This window comes from Geotrypetes seraphini, chromosome 14, assembly GCF_902459505.1.
Source record: "Geotrypetes seraphini chromosome 14, aGeoSer1.1, whole genome shotgun sequence".
Classification (NCBI taxonomy): Eukaryota; Metazoa; Chordata; class Amphibia; order Gymnophiona; family Dermophiidae; genus Geotrypetes; species Geotrypetes seraphini.
In genome coordinates this window covers 48,519,883-48,542,888 of record NC_047097.1, presented here as the reverse complement: position 1 = coordinate 48,542,888, position 23,006 = coordinate 48,519,883, and the positions used below count along the sequence as shown (strand labels likewise).

The 23,006-nt window shown below is 42.3% G+C and overlaps 1 protein-coding gene across 11 annotated transcripts in view; it reads left to right on the top strand.

The window, feature by feature from the left end:
- TCF12 (transcription factor 12) overlaps positions 1 to 23,006 on the top strand; it is an 807,409-nt gene that overhangs the window by 285,271 nt on the left and 499,132 nt on the right. For all 11 annotated transcript variants that reach the window (XM_033920038.1, XM_033920035.1, XM_033920040.1 and 8 more), the window contains one exon: positions 8,558 to 8,663. In XM_033920038.1, coding sequence (XP_033775929.1) covers positions 8,558 to 8,663 — 106 coding nt within the window. The remainder of the gene's footprint in view (positions 1 to 8,557; positions 8,664 to 23,006) is intronic.

Here is a 23,006-nt window from a genome sequence, read left to right as displayed (position 1 = left end):
CTTGGTCTTATTTACCATCACTCTCCTAATAATTCCTAACATCCTGTTTGGCTTTTCTGGCTGTCACTGCACACTAGACAGAAGATTTCAGCGTTTTGTCTACAATAACAAGTTGTCGATGTACACTGAGCCAAGAGAGAGACTTCAGTATGATATGTCTAATGATAGGATGTCAAGGACGTAGTACATGAGAAGTTGATGGCAAGAGCCAGAGGGCTAATGGGGTGCATAGAAAGAGGCATAACTAGCAGAAGATGGGAAATGAATATTCCTCTGTAGAGATCATTGGTGAGGCATCTTCATCTAGAAGGAAATTGTCATTCAAGAAGCAGCTGAAAATTTATTTGTCAAAGCTTTTCATTAGTTTTGCAGAGAAATGTATTTTATAGTTCATATAGTGTGAACTTTTTATTAGCGTTATGCTAGTTTCAATGAATATATCCTTGTACTGTCCAAAATTTCCATTGTGAATGTTGGCTTGTAACCCGTTCAGAGCTACTGGGAGGATGGGATAGAAATAAATAAATAAATATATCTGGAAGAATAGGATAGAATGTGTATTTTTTAAATATTTATTTATTTATTTATTCAATTTTCTTTCCTTTCTCCCAGGGGAGCTCAGAACGGTTTACATGAATTTATTCAGGTACTCAAGCATGTTTGCCTGCCTGTCTGGACTCACAATCTAGCTAATGTACCTGGAGCAATGGGGGGATTAAGTGACTTGTCCAGGGTCACAAGGAGCAATGTGGGTTTGAACCCACAACCTCAGGGTGCTAAGGCTGTAGTTTTAACCACTGCGCCACACTGTATTGTAACCCACTTAGGTAATAAGTGGGGAAGAAATTTTTAAAATAAATAAATAAATAGACCATATTTAGTTTTGGAGACCATATCTCAAAAAAAGATAAGAGAGCCAACTCGTATAATGCAGGATCTGAATCAGAAGTCATATGATATGACTATCCTAGAGGGGAGCAAAGATGAGGGAGAGGAGGAAGAGAAGTGATTTGAGATTTAGTTCTTGCCTTTTTCAGTAGTAGCTCAAGGTGAACTACATTCAGGTATAGTATGTTATTATTTTGGCTTACCTTCTAAGTTGGTACTTTGAGGCAACAAAGTTAAGTGTTTTTGCTCAAGGGCAAGCTGTGGGATTGTAGCAAGATTTATGGATGACTAATCAGTTACATAAACAAATACGTGCCTGTTAGTTTTCTAGGGAAGACCATAATATCTCATCCAGGTTCAGCAAGCTTTGCCTACTTACATGACACAGAGACCCAGGCTATGAGAAATACTTTATTATGAAAATAGAAAAATATAATTCACTAGTGTTTAAGCCCGTTAGATTAACGGGTGCTAGATGTCTCCTGCTTTTGAACTTGGGCAGGGGCAGAGGCAGAGCCGGGGCGGGAGGGAGTGACGGTGGGAGAGCAATTTCAAAGCCTCAGCAGCGGCGGCTCCTTGACCAATCCGCGCTTACAACGTCCCCACACTTGCGGTCTGGCTGGCTCCCCCACCAAAGCCCTTCGCAGCGGCAGCCCCTCCCGCATCCGTCCCCGCGTTCCAAGCCTCTCCGAAGGCCGGCTCCCACGAAAATGGTACCCCTCTGTCCAAAGCCGCCGCGGCAGCCTCCCTCAAGACACATTTCAAATCTGACATATTGTAATCACAAAACAGAAAATAAAATTATTTTTCTTACCTTTTGTTGTCTGGTCATTATTCATATTATGTAGGGGTCCCAGGCTATGGTTGGCTTTTGATAACTCGCTTGCCAGGGCCCCTTCTTTCTTCTTCCCTCCCTCCATCCCGGCAGCTGAAGACAGGCACCTCCCCCCAGTGGTCTGAGACAGGAGGGAGCAGTTAGGAGAGGCTCTAAGGGCAAAGAGGGGCTCAACAGCGCCCAACCACCTTTCCTTCCCTCCCTCCATCAAGTGCAGTGAATCCACCAATGTTAAAAGGAGCCGCGTCGAAATCGGAGGCCTGCCACTGCCGTAGCACGTTCCCTTCTGCCTTGGTCCCGCCCCTTCTCTGACCTATGGGACCGCGGCAGAAGGAATGTGTTACGGTGGAGGCAGGGCTCCAATTTCAAAGCAGCTCCTTTTAACATAGGCGGAGCTGAACTGAAGGGAAGGAACGGTGGGGCCGGGTGAGTAAGGCCGCCTGCTAGGTAGGGGGACAACAATGGCGCTTATGCTCAAGCCCCCGCCGCAGCTCCTCTCTCGATCCTGGTGCGGTTCGAGAGAGGAGTCATGGCGGCGGCTTGAACATAAGCGCGATTGTTGTCCCCCTACCTAGCCGCGAGGCTGCGGCGGGGTTTCCATGGCAACCCGATCGCGGATCTCAGTGTAGGGCCGGGTCTGGCGGCGCCGTGTAGGGCGAAGGCGGGACCTCAGCACTGCACCGCCGGGCGGCTCGCGCCGCCGGCCCCCAGGAGCTCGAGGCCGGTTGCGGACATGCCTGGCGTGGCATGGTGCAGGAGGAGTGATCGGTGGCGCGAGGTAGAGAGCAGGTGATGACAGTGATTGGTGGCGCAAGGTGGAGAGTAGGTGATGACGTAAAACGCGCGCATGCGCACTCGTGTTTTCGGGATGGATCAGGGAACACGTTTTTTTTAGTGCGCATGCGCGGCCTAGCATTTTATTATATTAGATAAGCCAGCAGCAATAACTAATTATTGTTTACATAATATCCGAATACATATATGAAAACTCAGTACATAATTATCACACCACACTTGTTAGATAAATGAGCAAAACTAATTCTTACATTCTAAATAATTCCTTATAATAATAATTCCTGAATAGCAGCAACTAAAAATATAGCTTATCACTGCAGGTGCTTCACTTCCTTATCCCAAAGACAATAGGATTCCCTCTCTAACCTAGCTGAAAAGACATATAATTCCTTATTCTCACCATCCAATTAGGCCATGGCACAAAATCAGGTGAAAGGAAGACGTCTTTTCTCAGCTTAGCAGATATAGAAATTCTTCTATTGAGGGACAGTCCGTCAGCAACTGGAGAAGCTGTAAATTAGGTTGGCAGCAAAGGTTTCCTTTATGTGATGGAATCCAGATCTGTATAAAATCTGATTCTCTCTCTCTCTCTCTGGCAGAGAGTCACAAGAAGTAACTTTCCAGGTCTTAATTATTATAGAAGATGTGCAGAGAAAACCTATGTTAAGATGCAAGTTCCCTCACATCCCAACACAGACTAAATTAATAATTAGGCACATTCCACTTGGTTCATCAGATGACCTCTCCGGACCAACCAAAAACATAAACTTAGATGAATAGCCTTTCTGTATAGAGTCTTGCTCAGGCCGTGAAACAGAAGTGCCTTCGTTAGATAAGACCAGCATATGAGCCATGACTCCCCCAAGATTCACACAGGCTGAACATGTAGGCATGGCTGGATGTCCTTGACTAGAATACAGTTCTGGTACATACCCAGAATGCATCAGGCAGAAACAGCAAAGATGTATTCTTCTTTCTCTTCTTGCTAGGTTTAGGCTGGAATGATTTCTTGCAAACATTGGTTCAGGCTTGATGATGTCAGAGAAACCTAACCTTCAGGTGCAAATAAGGAAACACTCCTACAGGATATGAAGCTTGGCTTCCCTGATTCACAGCCCCTGCTCTGCAAGGACTATGATAGAGACATGTAAAGACCTGAAATGTATTAATAATGTCAGAGAAATGAACCCTTGTCCATGAAAAAGTTTTTTTAACTAAGGGTCAGAACATGAAACTCCAAGAGGATAGGCTGGGAACAATGTCAGAAAATATTTTTTTCGCAGAAAGGATGTTGGTGAATTTTTTTTAAAAAGTGAGATAAATGAGAATATAAAGAGGCAAGAAAGTGAAAATGAAGTATTGGAGCAACCTGCATGGAGTGTTAGTTGCTACTGTAACTTTGAAAGTTTAGGGGAGGGATGAATCCTTTTTTTTTTTTTTTTAATCTATATTAATTTTCAAAGCTAATACAAAGTGCCATGAATTATATATACATTAATAACAAAATAAGCACTTAAATTCCATTAATAACAATGCAGAAAATAAATTTCTCTCCACTCCCATCCAACAATTTAATCAAGAAATGAACCAGAAAAATAACCCCCACCCACCCAATCCTGGATATGTATAAAAATCAACTAAAGTTTAAACAAAGACAACTATGTTGAATTAACAAAGGATGTCAACTGGCCCCAAACCAATTTAAATAATTTGCTATTCCCTAATATATCCGCATTCATCTTTTCATATTTGTAACCTAACCATAAACTGGCCCACCAAAACGGAAAGTTGAGGCGGTTGCAATTTTTCCAATTGCTGGTTATCAATTGCATAGCAATTCCTGTCATGATTAGGAAAAGCCTGCCTTTGTAGCGATCGATGGGAAGCTTGATATGCAGCAATGTTCCACATATAATTGCCTCATATGTCAAAGGGATTGTTGATTCCAGTATGAGGTTAATCTGTCCCCATATTGATTTCCAAAAACTGAGTATCAAAGGAAAGGAAGGATGAATCTTGTGTTCCATAAGAGAGTTTGTATGTGCTGGGCAAACTGGATAGGATCCTTATCTGCCATCATTTACTGTATTACTAATAGAGATTGACACAGTGACTGAACAATGTGCAAACCTTGGTTTGACCGCAGGGATGGGAAAAAAATTGGGCCATCTACCACCAGAGCAGGAACAAGGCCTTTTACTGCCCCATGGGAGTGATAAAAGATCTTGCTTCCCCAGTTTAAAAAAAAAAATTGTGCCCGGATTGGCATTTCCATGAGTCCAGCATCCCCCCCATGCGAGTCTGAACACCTAAATGTTCCTCCTCAACTCCCTTTTCAGCTTGCACCTGTTTTACCTTTAGCCTCAGCCACCACGGAGAACAATCTTCAAAGGCCTGCACCGAGGCCTTCCCTCTTCTTAGTCCCTCACTGATGTAACATCCAGTAAAATAGGCATGGGCTGAGAGGGGAGTTGAGGAGGAACATGTACTGTAGATGCTGACTTGCATGGGGGTGCTGCTGGACTCGTTGGGGGTGGATTCTGCTGCTATGGACTGGTCTGGGGGCTGAGTGGAAGGGAGATGCAGGCTAGAGCTGGACCTGGTCTGGGGGCTGAGTGGATGGGAGATAGTAGCTGGATCTGGTCTGGGGGGCTGAGTGGAAGGGAGATAGCTGGAGCTAGAAGGAATAGAAAAAGGTGCTGGACCCATTTGGTTGGGGGTGGACGGTACAGATAGACTGGACCTGCAGGGTGCTAGACACATGTTGGGGGGGGGAGCTGGAGGGAAGGGAGAGATGTGCTGGACCCATGTTGGGGCGTGACTGGACCTGGAGGAAAAGGAGAGAGATGTTGGACCTGCAGGGAAGAGGAGGAGAGAAGGAAAGGGAAAGAGAAGATGCTGAACCAAGGAGATGAAGGAAGTGAAACAGTGAACACAGCAAAGGGAGGGAGGAAAGAGAATGAAAGACATATTGGCATAAGGGAGTAAGAGAGGGGTAAAGTTGGATACAGGGAGATATACAAAAAAAGGGGAAGACTCTGGTAAGTGTGTTAAGAAAAGACAGAAGGAAATAGAAACCTTAATCTGAAAATAAAATGACCAGACAACAAAAGGTATAGGGCAAGAATACGATCTTTAATCGCTGCGTTCAGAAAGCGGGCTATCACGGGATGCGGTTTCAGCTTACACTGGTGGATGTTACCAATTCAGTGGACCCGTTCCACCACCCCTGCCAAATCTAGGCCCACCTGCTCTGGTAGCCACTGCTCCACAAGCTTCCACAGGTCTGTGTCGCAGATGCTCTCCAGTAGCCCAAGGATCCGCAGATATCTTGATGCCAGCAGTTCTCCTGGTCTTCCAAGCGGGCTTGAAGGGTGTAACATTGAGTCTCCAGGGCTCGTATACGTTCAGCTTCATGAGTACCGCGGTCTTCTGCGCCGACACTCTGTTTTCCAGGTGGGTAAGCTGGGACCCATGCTACTCCACGCTGTCTTTGACGTTGTTGACGGACACCTAAAATTTAGTCAGCTTATCGTCGATAAGGGCCGAGAGGTACCTCAGGAGCTCTTGCAGCTTTTCTTCTTGCAGAACAACTGTTGTTCGCACCGGAGTCTCCTCCAACGCCATTTTCGGGGAGAGCATGGTCTGCCTATATCGGGACGGCCACGGGGCCTTAGCGGGCATAACACTGCCAATTCACCCCTGCACACTCCAAGCTGCATACCCTCCGATGTCCGCAGGTAGTCGGCACCAAATACTCCAGTTTTTGCGCAGAAAAAAGTAGTTCTTGCTGGCGAAAAAGGGCGATTTAGAATAGGGGGAGGTCAGAGCTCAGGCGCTTAGCAGTGCGTCATCATGTGACCCCCGTCCCCTTCTAATTGTAATGCAATTCTTTCCTTTCTTTTTTCATATACACACAGCAGATATAAATTCTCAAAACTGACACATTTCAATCACTAAATTGAAAATAAAATAAATTTGTTGTCTGATGATTTAATTAGTTTCTGGTTGGTCTTCCTTCTGACTGTGCATCCAACATTTCTTTCACAATCCAGCCCCATCCCCTGAGCTAATTAAGGCAGCCTGCAGAGCGAACTTAGCAGCCTGCCATTGGCCACCGAAGCACGTTGCCTCTGCTGCGGTCCTGCCCTTCCTCTGACATCAGGGGCAGGACCGCAGCAGAGGCAATGTGCTTTGGAGGCCAATGGCAGCCTGCTAAGTTCGCTCTGCAGGCTGCCATAATTAGCTCAGTGGCGGTCACAGCGTGCAAGATGACCTCTCTCGCTGGGTGCAGGAAACAGCTTTGGAGGTAAGGCCCCACCCATCATGAGGGCCCCGGCGGGACGCTGAATGTGGACAGCATGGGTGAGAGTGAGAGAAGGCTTCCAAAGGACTTTGAGTCAGCAGGGTGCTCACCGATGCTAGGAAGAGCCGTATTGGGCGCGGGTATTTAAAAAGGTACGTTGGGGTGGGGGTAGGGTGGGTTTTTTTTTTTTTAAGTATCTTCGCTGTATAAGATGCACTGACATTTCCACCCACTTTTGGTTGGAAAAAAAAGTGTGTCTTATGGAGCGAAAAATACAATGGTTTTTATGTGTGTGAGGTTCTAGTAGTGTTTTCTGTTTGATGATCTTATTTATATTTTTTGTGTATAATTTTACAGTTCTCATATAGGAGGTATTTTACAAAGGCGCACTAGCCGATTTAGCGCACATTAAATGCTAACGCGTCCATAGAATATAATGGGTGTGTTAGCATTTATCACGTGCTAAATCGGCTGGTGCGCCTTAGTAAAAGACCCCCCTAATGGTTTTATTTGTTTTGATAATCATGTCTAGCCCCTGAAGCAGCCTCTGCAATACATGGCCGTGATGGGCATATAGTTAAAATTGGAAATTGTGGACCGCTTGCCAGTTTGTTTTCTGGGATCTGTATTTAACTCCTGGTACATAAAAGTATAGGGAACCATTTTAGAAGGGAAAAAGCGTATGAATACTTTCATTTTCAGAAATTGACACTTTTTATACACAAATAGATTTTATCCAACTGGTTCAGAAATTACCCTGTTAACTAGAGCAGCTTCTGTTTTGTATATGGGAAAAACTTATTTCTCTACTGACAAAACTTGAAAAACAATGATATGGCATTTTACTAGAGCACCTCTGTTGTGGCATTTGGGAGATGAATTTTTTTAGACTACTGTGAATTCCTGCTTGCAAGGTAGCACCCAACAAGTCAACCCTTCTGAGCTTAAAAGACATTTTTCTTAGCTATTTGTTCCCTTGTTCCTAAATGTCAGAACAACCATCCTATGAATATTTTGGGGCATAGTGCTTGCCTATACTGTATTATGATGGTCTAAGTAGAACTTAGATTAATATAAAAAATTAAAGCACATGAATGAGATATGTATTACAGATTATTGAATCTGTGTGAGGTGTAGTGCTGCAGGAAGAGAAGGAGGGACAGGAAGTGTTATGATACAACTTCCTGTTTAAAGATACCGGTCACTATTACATTTTCTCAGGCAATAATGGCCATGGGTCAGAATTAATGGAATAGGAATTAGCAATGAGGAAAATTTCCATTGTGCTCAGTGTTTCATGCCATCTAATCTTCTTCTGATGTTTCATGTTGTCCTTCAATGTACATTTTCTCACTATACTACTTGGATCTGCAATACAAAATCTTTCTGGATAGAACTTAAAACCTCGACACGATTTGTGACTTTGGCTTTATTTGATTTATGAGTGGGTACATTTAATAATCTCTCTGCTCCTGCTACACTGCTTCAGTTTAAGAAATCTTGATCTCTATTCAGTAGAATGCTGAAGTTGGTATTTTTTTTTTTACACACATAGTAAAATAAGATTATATATGTGTGTGGCATGTGTTTTCTGCAAATTCTTTAGAGCTTCAGTGCTAACTTTATGGTGACAATGACCAATTACAAATCTACATTAATTAGTAGAGAGTCATTATACTAAATTAGCAAGAGTGCCAAATCTTCCTAACACCCTGCTCTTCTTTTTCCCCCAGGGTTTTGCAGACAGCCCTCATTACGGTGATCATTTGAATGACAGTCGATTAGGACAGCATGAAGGTGGATTGTCCCCAACACCTTTCATAAATTCAGATCTGATGGGTATGTAAAGAAATTTTGCAGATAATCTTTCAAAGCCTCTTTGATCAAGAGGCATTTTTTATCCTTTTGATTAGACCTGACCAAGAAATGGAGGTAGCTTTTATTTAGGCTGGCTTTTCTTAATAAAAAAAAAACAAAAAACAAACAACACACCAAACGTTTTTGTTGTATTTTCAGAGCAAAACAACACAGTTGCTTGCATGGTTACAATGAGACAAAACCAAAAACTGGATACAGATGTTCTGGAGATAATTTATTAAACACTGACATATAAAACCATGAAAATTCAATTAAAAAAGTGCAATGATAAAAAATACAATGATAAAAATCCAACTGGACCCTACACGGTCCGTGTTTCGGCGAACATGCCTTCCTCAGGGGTCCAATGGTTTGCAAACTCACATATAAAGAATTGGACTGAAAACAGTCTATTGTCTTTAAACCTGTGAGCAAAGAACACCGCAGACAAACTGAAATAGCAAAAAAATGAGGCAGGCCAACATAAATACCACAAATAACAGTCTCTGGGTTAGACTTACAGAGGCGCTGTCCCCTTTAATATGAAGAATGTATGTGTTACTTATTGCAGTTCCTATTCTATGGAATGAAATCTGTTTATTAGTATCACTTGCTAGTGCTGTAGAGCAGTGGTTCCAAAACCTGTCATGGAGGACCACCAGGCCAATCAGGTTTTCAGGCTAGCCCTAATGAATATGCATGGAGCAGATTTGCATGCCTGTCACTTCTATTATATGCAAATCTCTCTCATGCATATCCATTAGGGCTAGCCTGAAAACCCGAATGGCCTGGGGACCTCCAGGACAGGGTTGGGAACCACTGCTGTAGAGCACTTTAACATTGTAGTAAATCCAGTCCTAAGAGCATTAAGTAAATTTTTAGGTGACATTACAGCTCCAGTGGTAAGAGCTAGTTTGCAGTTCCATACTCAGTCTATTCCAAATATTTAGCTTCTGTGTCTCAAAGTGACTTTGATGTTCTTTAAACTGAGAACTTTTTTTTTTTTTTAAATTTACAATTATTTATAACCTGCACTTTCCAAAATCTGGGCGGGTTAGATAAAACCATATACAATTTATAAACAAACACAATGGTAAGAAAAGTTACATTTCCAATATCAATATCATCATTACATAAATTTAAAAAAAAGCTTCCAGATAGGGGTATTTATGCTGGCTTTTTAGTTAAGAATTTTTCTTTCTAGGAACAGGGCAAGTTAAATTACAAACACTTTATCAAGCTTTGTTGCATCTCACCCAGAAGACCATTGGAGAAATGCCATCTGCTAGAATGAGACCAGCACATATTCACATATTCCTTTTAGGGTGATACCATTTCTTTCCCAACACTGGTCTTGTTTCTGTTCTTCAGAGAAAGGGCTTCTTTTCCCCAGGAGGATATGCACTTTTTGTGCTTGCTCACTTGTAGCCCTGTGCTGTTTCTCATGCTGTGGAAAACAGTTAATAGGTCCATCAGGGACTTTTTCAGCTGCATGCCTTTATAGTATGCCTTACAGTACATCTGGTTCTTTTTCTAAGGGGTCAGACGCAAATGAAGCTATGGCTTTAGAGCCTGCCTTGCTTGTCTGACTCAGTTTGAGCCTTAAGACAGTCCAGACAAAAGTGAGAAGTTCCTTTTAAAGCAGGGGTCTCTAAACTTTTTGCCACAAGGGCCACATTGGGTACTTCAGCACTTTTCAGGTTGCCATAGTAAAAAAAAAAGATAAATAACTCTGGCAGCTAAGATTTAATTCTAAGAAATGCTAGATCATACATTTGGGCTGCAAAACCTGAGGGAACAGTACAGTTTAGGGGGTGAAGAACTTAAGTGCACTACAGAAGAGCAGGACTTGGATATGATTGTATGTGATGATCTTAAGGTGGCCAAACAGGCTGAAAAGGTGACAGCGAAAGCTAGGGTGCATAGAGAGAGGTATGGCCAGTAGGATAAAGGAGATATTGATGCCCATGTATAAGACTTTGGCGAGACCTCATTTAGAACATTGTGTACAATTCTGGAGGCTGCACCTTCAAAAATATATAAAAAGGATTGAATCGGTCCAGAAGAAGGCTACTAAAATGGTGCGTAGTCTTCGTCTTAAGGCGAATGGGGACAGACTTAAAGATCTCAATCTGTATATTTTGGAGGAAAGGTGGGAGAGGGGAGATACGATAGAGACATTTAAATACCTATGTGATGTAAATTCGAGTCAAGTCTTTCATTTGAAAGGAAGCTCTGGAATGAGAAGGCATAGGATGAAGTTAAGAGGTGATAGATTTAGAAGTAATGTCAAGAAATACTTTTTTACAGAAAAGGTGGTAGATGTGTGGAACAGTCTCCTGGTAGAGGTGGTAGAGACAGAGACTGTCAGCCTGTTTTACAAAGCCGTGCGGCAACAGCTCTGAAGCCCTTTAAATCTCTATGGGCTTCGGGGCCGTTACTGCACAACAGCTGCTAGTGCGGCTTTGTAAAACAGGCCCTGTGTCTGATTTCAAGAAAACCTGGGATAGTCAGTGGGATCTCTTAGAGAGAGGAGGAGATAATGGTTACTGTGGATGGGCAGACTGGATGGGCCATTTGGCCTTTATCTGCCATCATGTTTCTATTGAAAGCAGAAATTTTTATAAATTAATTACAGAGTATGCAAGATTAAATTGTCGTATATTAATGACAACAAACACTACCAGCAAATTCTCATATTTTCATCACAAATTATAATAAAACCATTAATGTGAATGATGGAATTGTTTTTGTATTTAAAAGTGAGGTTCAAATTTTGAAACGCTAATTACAAGTAGCGATTTCAAATGTGAATAAGTGAATATTCACCTTTAAATATCAATTTATGCAATTACAAATGGAGTATTCTTATGGACAATTAACTGTAACAACTAGTAATGAACTTCCAGATTCAATTTAAAGATTAGTCACAGCGCCAGAGTTACCTACAACGCCGCAAATTGACACTGCCAACTGAGGCTGAACAAGTATGAAATAAAGTACACTTCCCTCTCCCCATTCGTTGTTTCAACACTCGTGATTTCACATATTTGCAATTTTTTGGGGGGAAGGGACACCCCCCCACCCCCCCACCCCCACCCCCAGTTTAGCACGTTCCTGCCTCTCTCTAATCTTCATCCCGGCCTTATGTGGTGGTCTAGTAGGCTTTCGGAGCAGGAGCGATCTTTCTACGCTCCTGCCCCGTGTAGATCGCCAATAGGAAATGGCTGCCGTGAGCTCCCGTTGTAGTCTCAAGAGACTATGGGAACTCACGGCAGTCATTTCCTATTGGCGATCTGCACGGGGCAGGAGTGTAGGAAGATTGCTCCTGCCCCAAAAGCCTGCTAGACCACCAGGTAAGGCCAGGATGCCGGGGGGAAGGTGGGAGAGAGGCGGGGGTGGGTCAGAGCCAGATGAGAAGATATTCACGGTTTTTCTCAATTTTCGGTCTGGCTCTGCCCCTATCCCCCGTGAATACCGAGGTAGAAGTATATACAATTACGGTTCAATATTAAATAAAGTTGTGAATAATATTAATATTAACATAAGAACATAAGAATTGCCGCTGTTGGGTCAGACCAGTGGTCCATCGTGCCCAGCAGTCCGCTCACGCAGCGGCCCTTAGTCAAAGACCAGTGCCCTAACTGAGACTAGCTCTACCTGTGTACGTTCAGGTTCAGCAGGTATTTGTCTAACTTTGTCTTGAATCCCTGGAGGGTGTTTTCCCCTACGACAGACTCCGGAAGAGTGTTCCAGCTTTCAACCACTCTCTGAGTGAAGAAGAACTTTCTTACATTCGTACGGAATCTATCCCCTTTCAATTTTTGAGAGTGCTCTCTCATTCTCCCTACCTTGGAGAGGGTGAACAACCTGTCCTTATCTACTAAGTCTATTCCCTTCAGTACCTTGAATGTTTCGATCATGTCCCTTTTCAATCTCCTCTGTTTGAGGGAGAAAAGGCCCAGTTTCTCTAATCTTTCACTATACGGCAACTCCTCCAGCCCCTTAACCATTTTAGTCACCCTTCTCTGGACCCTTTCAAGTAGCATTATGTCCTTCTTCATGTACGGCGACCAGTGCTGGATGCAGTACTCCAGGTGAGAGCACACCATGGCCTGGTACAGCGGCATGATAACCTTCTCCGGTCTGTTCGTGATCCCCTTCTTTATCATTCCTAGTATTCTGTTCACCCTTTTTGCCGCCGCCGCACATTGCGTGGATGGCTTCATTGACTTGTCGATCATAACTTTCAAGTCTCTTTCCTGGGAGGTCTCTCCAAGTATCGCCCCGGACATCCTGTATTTGTGCATGAGATTTTTGTTACCTACATGCATCACTTTACACTTACCCACGTTGAATCTAATCTGCCCTGTTGATGCCCATTCCTCAAGCCTGATTATGTCATATGGAATATCAATATATTTTGAACACAATTTAATTAATGCATTTGAAATGTATCAACAATCTGTTGTTTTTTTGGTGGATTCTCCTTGGAAAATTAGTACAAGTGACGCATTTCCGCACAATTCTTCCATGGATAAAATCATATCATGGGCCAGATGTGGCCCGCGGGCCGCACTTTGGAAACCCCTGTTTTAGATAATGACACAGGGACACATTTTTCCCTGTCCCCACTGTCCCTGTCCCATTCCTGTAAGCTCTGCCTTAACCATACAAGCCTCAAACACTTATGATTTTAAATTGTTTGAATCTTGTGCAGATAAGGACAGAGCTTGCAGGAATGGGGCAGGGACAGGAAAAGAACTTGCTGGGACAGGAAAATGAGTTCCCGTGGGGACTGGGAAAAATTTGTCTTCGTGTCATTCACTACTTGAGAGAACAGTACAGAAAATTGAATAAATAAATAGTGTGAAAAGCTTCAGCCTCTGATAACCAGAGCTGGTATTGTAACATCGTAATGCCTCATTCCACCAATGCCTAAGAGCCAACCTAATCAGTGATGTCACAATGGCTTGATTGTCCTTTACTTTTACTACATTTTGACTTCTACAGTGGTGCTGTGTAGAGAATGACAAGGGGGCAACTTTTTTTCTGTCCCTATAGGAACTTAGTTTCCCCGCCCTGTCCCCATAAGTTTTGTCGCTGTCCCTGCCCCATTCCTGTAAGCTCTGCCTTACATGCCTCGAACACTTATGATTTTAAAGTGTTTGAGGTTTATGCAGATGAGGACAGAGCTTGCAGGGACAAGAAGAGAACTCTCCGGGATGGGACAGGAAAATGAGTTCCCGTGGGGACGGGGAAAAATTTGTCCCTGTGTTATTCTCTAGTTCATTTTTCTCTCTCCTTTCAGGAAGCTGAGGAAGAGATTAGAATTTAGAACTTTCAGGATAGCTTAATCTCTCTTCCACAGGTACTTCCCCCTCATTCTATAAATAGGTGCTTTGCACACTTAAATTTATAAATAGGTGCTTTGCACACTTAAATTTATAGAATACTAGCACTTGCAGGTATAAGCATTAGGTGAGCACGGTGTTGTTGTAAAAATGACACATGAAACCCACTTAGCACTGAAACACAAGGAGGGAATTCACAGGGGAGGAGCATGGTCCAGACATAACTGTTGGGTAGACTGAGATCTAATGAAACTTGAGGGATGGTCCAGAAGTTGGCAACTAAGATTTAATGCTAAAAAATGCAGAGTCCTGCAATTGAGCTGTAAAAATCCAAGAGAACAGTATAGTATATAGGGGGCAAATTACTTCTGTGTACGAAAAAAGGCGAGGACTTGGGGGTGATTGTGTCTGATGATGTCATGGTAGTAAAACTGGTAGAAAAAGCGACAGTCAAAGCCAGGAGGATGCTTGGGTAGATAGGGAGAGGAATGGCCAGTAGGAAAAAGGAGGTGATAGTGCTTTTGTATAAGTTTCTGGTGAAGTCCCATTTGAAATACTGTGCAGATTCTGGGGATTGCACCTTCAAAAAGATATGTATAAGATAGTCTGTCCAGAGAGCTGCTACAAAACTGGTTAGTGGTCTTTGTCTTAAAGCGGATGGGGCAAACATAGAGACCTCAATAGGTATACTCTGGAAGAAAGGCAGAAGAGAGGAAATATGATAGACATGTTTAAATATCTCTGTGGCATTAATGTACGAGAGGTGAGCCTTTTTCAAATGAGGAAAAATCCAGCATGAGAGGGCATAGGATGAATCTAAGAACATACTTTTATACAGAAAGGGTGGTAGATACGTGGAATAGACTCCCAGTAGAGATGGTGACAAATACTGTGTCTGAATTCAAGAAAGTGTGGGACAGGCACATGTGGGATCTCTTATGGAGAAGAGAGAGTGGATACTGCGGTTGGGCAGACTGGATGGTCCATTTGGCCTTTATCTTCCATCATGTTTCTCTGTTTCTAACCAGCTAATCTTGAATATTCAGCATGAGCTAACTAGTTATCTCTGCTGAATATGTGTGGTTAGCGGCTAAATGTTAACTGGCTATATATCACGATAACTGGCAGTATTTGGTGCTGACTAGCTAAGTTTTGCGCTCAAATTGGGCCACCTAAAAATAAGTCCTATAATGTAACCACTGAGCACTGAATACCGACTTAACTGGTTAAATTATAGCCAATTAAAAAAAATGGATATTCAAATTCCAGTCACCGGAAATGGCCCAGCATTAAATATCCAGGCTCACTGCTGAGCGCAGGACTTAGGCAGGCTGCATCTTGTGGTATGAATATTGGGCTCTATGTAACTTAGAGAAAACTGTAAGTTATGCATTAAAGTCCAAATTTAGGCATGCGCTTTTACACCAGCTATTGACATGCCAAAATGGGTGTGCCTAAATGTAGATGCTAACTTCAAAAAGGCACATGGAATCTCTTAGAGAGAGGAAGGGCAGACTAGATGGGCCATTGGCCTTTATCTGCCATTAGGAGGAGTGTGTGGTGCAGTGGTTGAAGCTACAGCCTTAGCACCCTGGGGTTGTTGGTTCAAACCCCTCGCTGCTCCTTGTGACCCAGGGCAAGTCACTCAGTACTCCATAGCCCCAGGTACGTTAGATACATTGTGAGCCCACCGGGACAGATAAGGAAAATGCTTGAGTACCTGATTGTAAAATCACTTAGATAACCTTGATAGGCGGTATATAAAAACCTAATAAACTTGAAACTTGAAGGATTATCTTTCTATGTTTCTAACTTATGTTAATCCTCTATAATAAAACCCTAAGCGTGCACGTGCACGTACAATGCTGTGTTCCCTGACAGCGTGATGTGCGCCTCCATGCCGAATTCGATTTCAGGCGCGTGGGGTGGCTTGTGGCATGTGTAACGATTTGAGTGGCAGTTTGACTCCTGCGCTGCCACTGCCGGGACGCCTCTTCTCTCCCACAGACCAGCAAATGCAGCAGCCGCAGGGCATTTGCTAGGCTAGCCCACTTCGATAATGCGAGGTGAGGGCCGGCCTAGCAAAAGCCCCGAGGCTGCCCTGGCTAGCAGATGCTGGACAAGGGGAGCAGGGAAAGGAGAAGGCCTGCAGCTGGACAAGGAGAGGTGCTGCTGGATAGGGGGGAGGTAAAAGGAAGGGAGAAGGCCTACTGCTGGACAGGGGGAGCAGGGAAGAGGTGCTGCTGGACAGGGGGTGGAGGTAAAACAAAGAGAGAAGGCTGCTGCTGGACAGGGGGAGCAGTGAAGGGGTTCTGGACTGGGGGATCAGGGAAGGGGTGCTGCTGGACATGGAAGAGATAAAAAGAAGGGTTGAAGGGCTACTGCTGGACAGGGGGAGCAGACAAGGGGTGGTGGTGGTGGACAGCTGAGGAAAGAGAAAGACAGAAAGAAAGAAAGAAAGAAAGAAAGACCGAAAGCAGCCAAGAAGAGAGAAAGAAAGAAAGACAGACACACACATCTATTCTAGCACTCGTTAATGTAACGGGCTTAAAGACTAGTAATTCTATAATAGTGTTCCCGTCATTTCTGCAATATTGCCTTGCCAGTCAGTTTTTCAGGATATCCACAATGAATATATATATATATATATATATATATATATATATATATACACATACATATATACACATATATATGTACATATATGTATATACATATATATACATACATGTACATATATGTATATGTATATACATATATGTATGTATATACATATATATATGTAAATCAATCTCATGCACATGAAAACTTGACTTGCAAGGGGGTACTCGCTCCATGGTGCGACCTCATCTGAACTATTGCGCTCAATTCTGGTCTCCTTATCTCAAGAAAGATATAATGGTACTAGAAAAGGTTCAAAGAAGAGCAACCAAGATGATAAAGAGGTTGGAACTCCTCTCATATGAGGAAAGACTAAAATGGTTAGGGCTCTCCTGAAAACTAGACTAGCCTGGGGGTGCTCCAGGACAAGGTTAGGAACCACTGATAAGATCATGAACTCCTATAGGTTCATGGATGGACACCAGATAAACCAACTGTATATTTATAATAATATTGCTTACATAGAAGGGAAACTAATTGAACAAACAAAAGAGATAAAAGAACTTCAAAATGATATGCTTTTGTCTAAAGAGACTAGTGAGAAAATGGAACAGGACTTGATATCCTTTAAAAATGTTCAAGAGACACTAATTAAAGATAATACAAATCTTAGGAGAAAAATTGAGTCTTTGGAAAATAATGCTCAAAGTAATAACCTAAGATTGATTAATTTCCCAAGGGTCGCTATGGTGCCCCCTAGAGAAATGGTTAAACGATACTTAAAAGAAATACTGGGAGTCACGGAGGAGTGTATGCCTCCATTCTCCCAGGTTTATTACTTGCCTACAAAAAATCAAGTTCAACCATATGTGACTAACAACCAAGAAGCATTAGATGTTTCAACTTTACTTGAAACATCAGAAAAAGAATTGGCAACTCCAGCGACATTAATTCTAACAGTGGCTCTTCAGCCAGATAAGGCATGGATTTTGAGACTATTCTTTAAAAATAGACAAAAAGAATTTATTGGACTGAAAATCCAGATGTTTCCCGATCTCTCACGTGAAACGCAGAAGCGACGACGTGAATTTCTTCTTCTGAAACCAGGTGTTTTAGCTTTAGGGGCTACTTTTTATTTAAGGCAACCTTGTAAGTGTATAGTGAATCACTGCCAGATCAAGTATGTTTTCTTTGAACCATTTCAGTTAACTAATTTCTTGGTATCATCTCGTCTGAAGGAAGAACAACATCATTAGCTCATTATTTAATATAGGCATTAGTCCTCAGCTCTACAGTTTCATATTAGTGATTATTTTCTTAATATTCTCGCATTTTGTTAATCTTGGATCCTAATGTAGGACTTGAGTAAAGTTGGCATATATATATATATATATATTATTTTTTTTCTTCTTTTCTTTTGTCTTAATGTTAATCTGATGTAATATGTTTATATGTTAAACTTCTTTCTGTACAAGTTAATATGCTTGATATAAGTTTGAAAATGATAAATAAAAAAAAAAAATAATAATATTGCTTATATATATACAAGGAGAGTTTCAGTAACATTGGCAGTCTCCACTGCTCAATATCTGCATGAGGGGAAAATCCCCTATTCACAAATGCTTCATTTGCATCACTAGTAATCTCTCCTTTATTTTAAATGACTCCACCATGTGCTAAACACAAAAACGCTAAATGAAAGTGTCACAGTCTTAATAAATCTCAGTGTCCATTCCATTTAAAAATTTATAGTGCCCATTAAAAACATGAAAACAGTTACCGTATTTTTAAATTTATAGTGCCCATTAAAAACACGAAAACAGTTACCGTATTTTTTACTCCATAAGACACACTTTTTCTACCCCCCAAAAGGGTGGAAAAGTGGGTGTGCCTTATGGAGCAAAAACAACCCCCCCTTCTCCCGGTACCTTTTTAAAACACTGCCCGCCCGCCCTTTAAAAATATGGCCTGCTTATGAGAACTGCCTGCAGTCATTCAGAAAGCGGGGCAGGCCTAGGCAGCAGCGCAGAAAGCACACTCCTGCTGGCCCATACACCGCTGGACCACCAGGCTTAAAGGGCGTTTAAAAAGGTACTGCGGGGAAGACTGCATTGCTGCTGCTGGAGAAGTAAGGAGGAACATGGGGATGGGGAAGAGCAGGTGGAGAGGAAAGAAAGGGACTGCACTGGAGAAGGGAAAGAGGGGAAAAGATGCACAAACAGAAGAAATAGGTAAAACCAGAAAAGAGACACATGAAGTCAAAGTAAATTACCCCCCCCTAAAAAAAAATAAACAAACAAAAAATGTGTTCAAACAAAGGTAGAAAAAAACATTTTATTTTGCATTTATTAATTTAAATGTTAGCTTTTGGAAATAAAAATCTCTATCTTGCATTTCAAAAAAAAAAAGATACTGCAGGGCGGGTAGTATTTTAAAAGGAAGGGCGGGCGTGGGCGGGGTGTTTTAAAAAGGTACCATGAAGGGGGAGGAGGAAAATATTGTTAGTCGGCTGGGACGGATCCCTCCTGTCCCAGTCTACCAGTAGACCACCAGAGGTGAGGAGGGCAGGTTACATTTCAGGGCAGTGGGACAGGGTGCAGAGCCTGGCAGGGAAGGAGGGACAGGGTGTAGAGCCTGAGTGTGGGGTTGGGTGCAGAACCTGGCAGGAAGTGAGGGAGGCTGGGTGCACAATTTGGTTCAGAATTTTTTTTTTCTTGTTTTCCTCCTCTAAATCTAAGGTGCGTCTTATGGTCAGGTGCATCTTATGGAGTGAAAAATACGGTATATCATTTTTCATTTGTGTTCAACAGTTATAAATGACCAAACTTATGTTCAGTAGTTATCGATAGTGAACTTACCTGAACCTGGCTCTATCATATAGGAAGCCTTTTCTCAGATTCATGGAGGCAGCCATGGCTCTATGCATAGTGCCTTCCTTTCGACCAAAAGTGATCTTGGCTTTTCATATATATCAGGAAATCTGGCTGCAGGCATCAGGAAAGAGGACAAAGTATTGGCATTGCTGGATGTCGGGAAAGTTCTTGAGATGATGAATGAATTTTGTCTCTCAGATCATGGTTTTTATATTAACCAACTTTACTAAATGGGGAAATCAGCCTCATAGGTGACCATTTCCAGTTGGTTTTGCAATGCTATTGCCTCTGCTGTAGTGGCTGTAGTAAATAGCCACCAATTTCTTTGAAAGTGTATTCCATCAGAGACATGGCCTCATCATGGGCAGGTTGCTAGGTGGTTCTGCCCAAGGTAAATTTTTAGGGCAGCTACATGGTCTGCTCTCCATACCTTTATAAACCTTTACAGAGTGGACATGACAGCACAAGTAGATCCCACCTTTGGGCCCTCGGTGCTTGCAGCAGGCTTTTTTGCCCCGCCCTAGACTCAGGGGACTGCTTTGGTAAATCCCTGTAAAGAGGGATAGGAGTCCTGACACCTGCCTTGTCAGATGTCAGCCTGCTGCCTGTTTCAGACAGGGATGTGTGTCTCCAAATGCTTGCCTTAGGGCCACTAAGTAAGTATGAATTTGATTGTTTTCACCTATCAAACAAGTACAATACGTGGTGTGATAGTTCGCTGTGGCAAAGTCCATGGGAGAGCCTATAACAGCTGTATAAATGTTAGTGCTGTTTGCACTCAGGTATGTGGCGTATTTGGGTCTACCTTTGTAATGAGTTTCAGCCTGTTTAATTTATTGCCTTTTTTACAGAGCAGAAAAGACTTGATTTGGTTGGGGAGTTCTCCATGTCCTCATTGTTTTCTCTCCTCTTTGGTATAAACTGAGGAGATGGGGCACTGCCCAATGTCACAAGGAGGTGGAGTTGAAAAATGTAGATGAAGCCTTCTGCAATCCTCGTGAGTAAATGAAACAAACTAATTTGTCAGAACTCCTGTTACTCCTTACAGGAAAGAAGATTATCAAATTAAAAATCATGATTTTCAAGCCTTAGCAAAACTAAAGAATAAAATGGCTTGAGAAATCTGATCAAAGTGTGATGCTTTTTCCTGCACCTTTGCTGCAAGATTTATTAATCTACAGACCACTTCCTTATTGTCTTGCTTTGCAGTATATTTTTTCTGGATGAGTGACCACAGTGAGGCTTGACCCCCCTTGTAGTTCCTGTAAGATTTTTCAGTACTCACCTTTTAATAACCTGTGTGCAGTTGAGCAGTTTATTTCTCAAAGGCTCTAGCAATATAACAGAGTTTTTATGGAAAATGTTTTTTTTCCCTGAAATGATTGCCCCCCCCCAGTAAGTCTTTTAAGGAATTCAGTAAAAAGAATTTCAGCTTTTTAGATATGAGATTTGCAGTTTTTTTAATTGTCTAAGTCTGGGGTTAGGCAACCCAGTTGGATTTTCAAGATTTCCGAAATGAATATGCATGAGATCTATTGGCATGCACTCCCTCCATTGTTTTATGTTGGAAGTGTGTCAAGAAATCAATTTAATAAGAACAGGCCCATTCATTTATCTGTACACAGTAGTGGTAAAATATATTCAGTAGCTCAACGCGTTAAATTAATCTTTTTGTTTTATAAAAGCAACAAACAGAGATAAAGCAATGTGTATTTAGTTCAGTTATTACTATATCCTACATTGGTTGACTTCTTTTATTTCCATCAAATCTCTCAGTATAGATTTGGATTTTCTCTTCATATTCTAATTGATTTGCATTGATATATTTTTTTGCTAAGGCTTGTTTATTAATCATCATTTATTTATTAGACACTTATCCAACTAGCGAGCTCAAAGTGAGTTACCAGCAAGTTTGAGTCTGTGACTGAATAAATACATTTCCTAAATGTAATAAGGGACAGAAATGCAGAAAATAAATACATGATAAAAGGAAAGCAGTCACAGTGAGGTAGAAAATTAATGTAGATAAATATATCACAGAAAAATAATCAGTTTAGGAAATTGAGGACTGTGTACAAATATATTAGGAAGGGGTGATTACCAAGAGTGGAGCATACTTATATTGGGCATTCTTAGGGAGTTTTTAGCTTAGAATCAGGTAACCCTTGTTAAATCTGTGGGCCCTAAGCAGCTTCAAAAAACCAGGATGGTGAAGGTTTCCCCAAAACCCCAGAGATTTTACGTGGCAGAGGATTCTGTAAGGTTGGGGCAAATCCTGAGCATGAGCTTGCTCTTGTGCTTGTTCAGTTGAGATCCTTAGAGTTCGGCAGGACTAGATAGGCTTAATTGTAAATCGCTTTGAATTAATGATATTGCGATACATCAAAATTTTAATAAAACTTGAAACTTGTGGTAGTAGCATAATAGGCAAGAGTGTGTGTATAGGATGAGGTGGTGAGCAGCCTTTGGGACCAGGGTAGAAAGCTACCGTGGGCTACAGCACACCCTTAATGAACAGTTTACCTTTTTGTTAAAGGCCACTGTATACTGAAAGGGTTTCCGCCCTCCCGCCTTAGACATCAGTGCATAGCATATTAAAATGTATGGTAAAGAGCTGATCCACTTCCTCACAACATACAGGGCTATTTGCTGATTTCTACCATGGGATCTTAAGGGCAGAAACTTACTGCCAGGACTGAGGCTGGCATAGAGCCCCCCCCCCCCCCATAGTTGGCATCAGCCCCATCTCTTTCCTCTCTGCACCATTCCTTATTGACAGTCTGACCCTGCCCAGTGCATCGCAGGATGTACAGTTCATTTCTGTCAGGACAGGGGGGGGGGGGGGCACCATTTTGTAGATGAAGGCCTGGAGGCAGGAGTAAGTGGGCTTTGTGCCTTCCTCCTTCCTAGTACTTGGGTCTGGGGTGGTGGTGGTGGTAATGCTTAGAAAGGGGGTCAGGGGTGGGGTGGGTGCCAAAAGATACCAACAACTTTAAAAAAAAAAAATTCTTGGAGATAGCTTTAAATAGGGAAGAGGGAGCTAATTGATCTGGTGTGGGGGGAGGGGGATGGAAGAAGAGGGGAGGAGGTTCGATCCAAACCCAGTCCCATTGAAAGGGGGGGGGGGAGGTCAGTAGACACCATTATTTAACATTGGGGATGCAGCCAGGCCAGTCAAACTATTGGCACCTCTTGTCATACTTTTTGTATGTTTAGTAATATCGGAGCACAACTTGCTCAACTAGATAATGTCATATAACAAACTGAAACAAGTGAAATGAAATCAGTTTCTCTGATATCACTTATAAGTGGGATAGTGAACTTCAAACACCCAAACACCCCTTAACTTTCTGGTGTTTTTACTGCAAGATTTGTTAATCTACAGACCACTTCCTTATTGTCATGCTTTGCAGTATATTGTTTCTGGGGTATGAATATCATCACTAGTTCACATGAAACCCACTGCAGGCTGTTATAAAATAATTTTAATTCAGCTA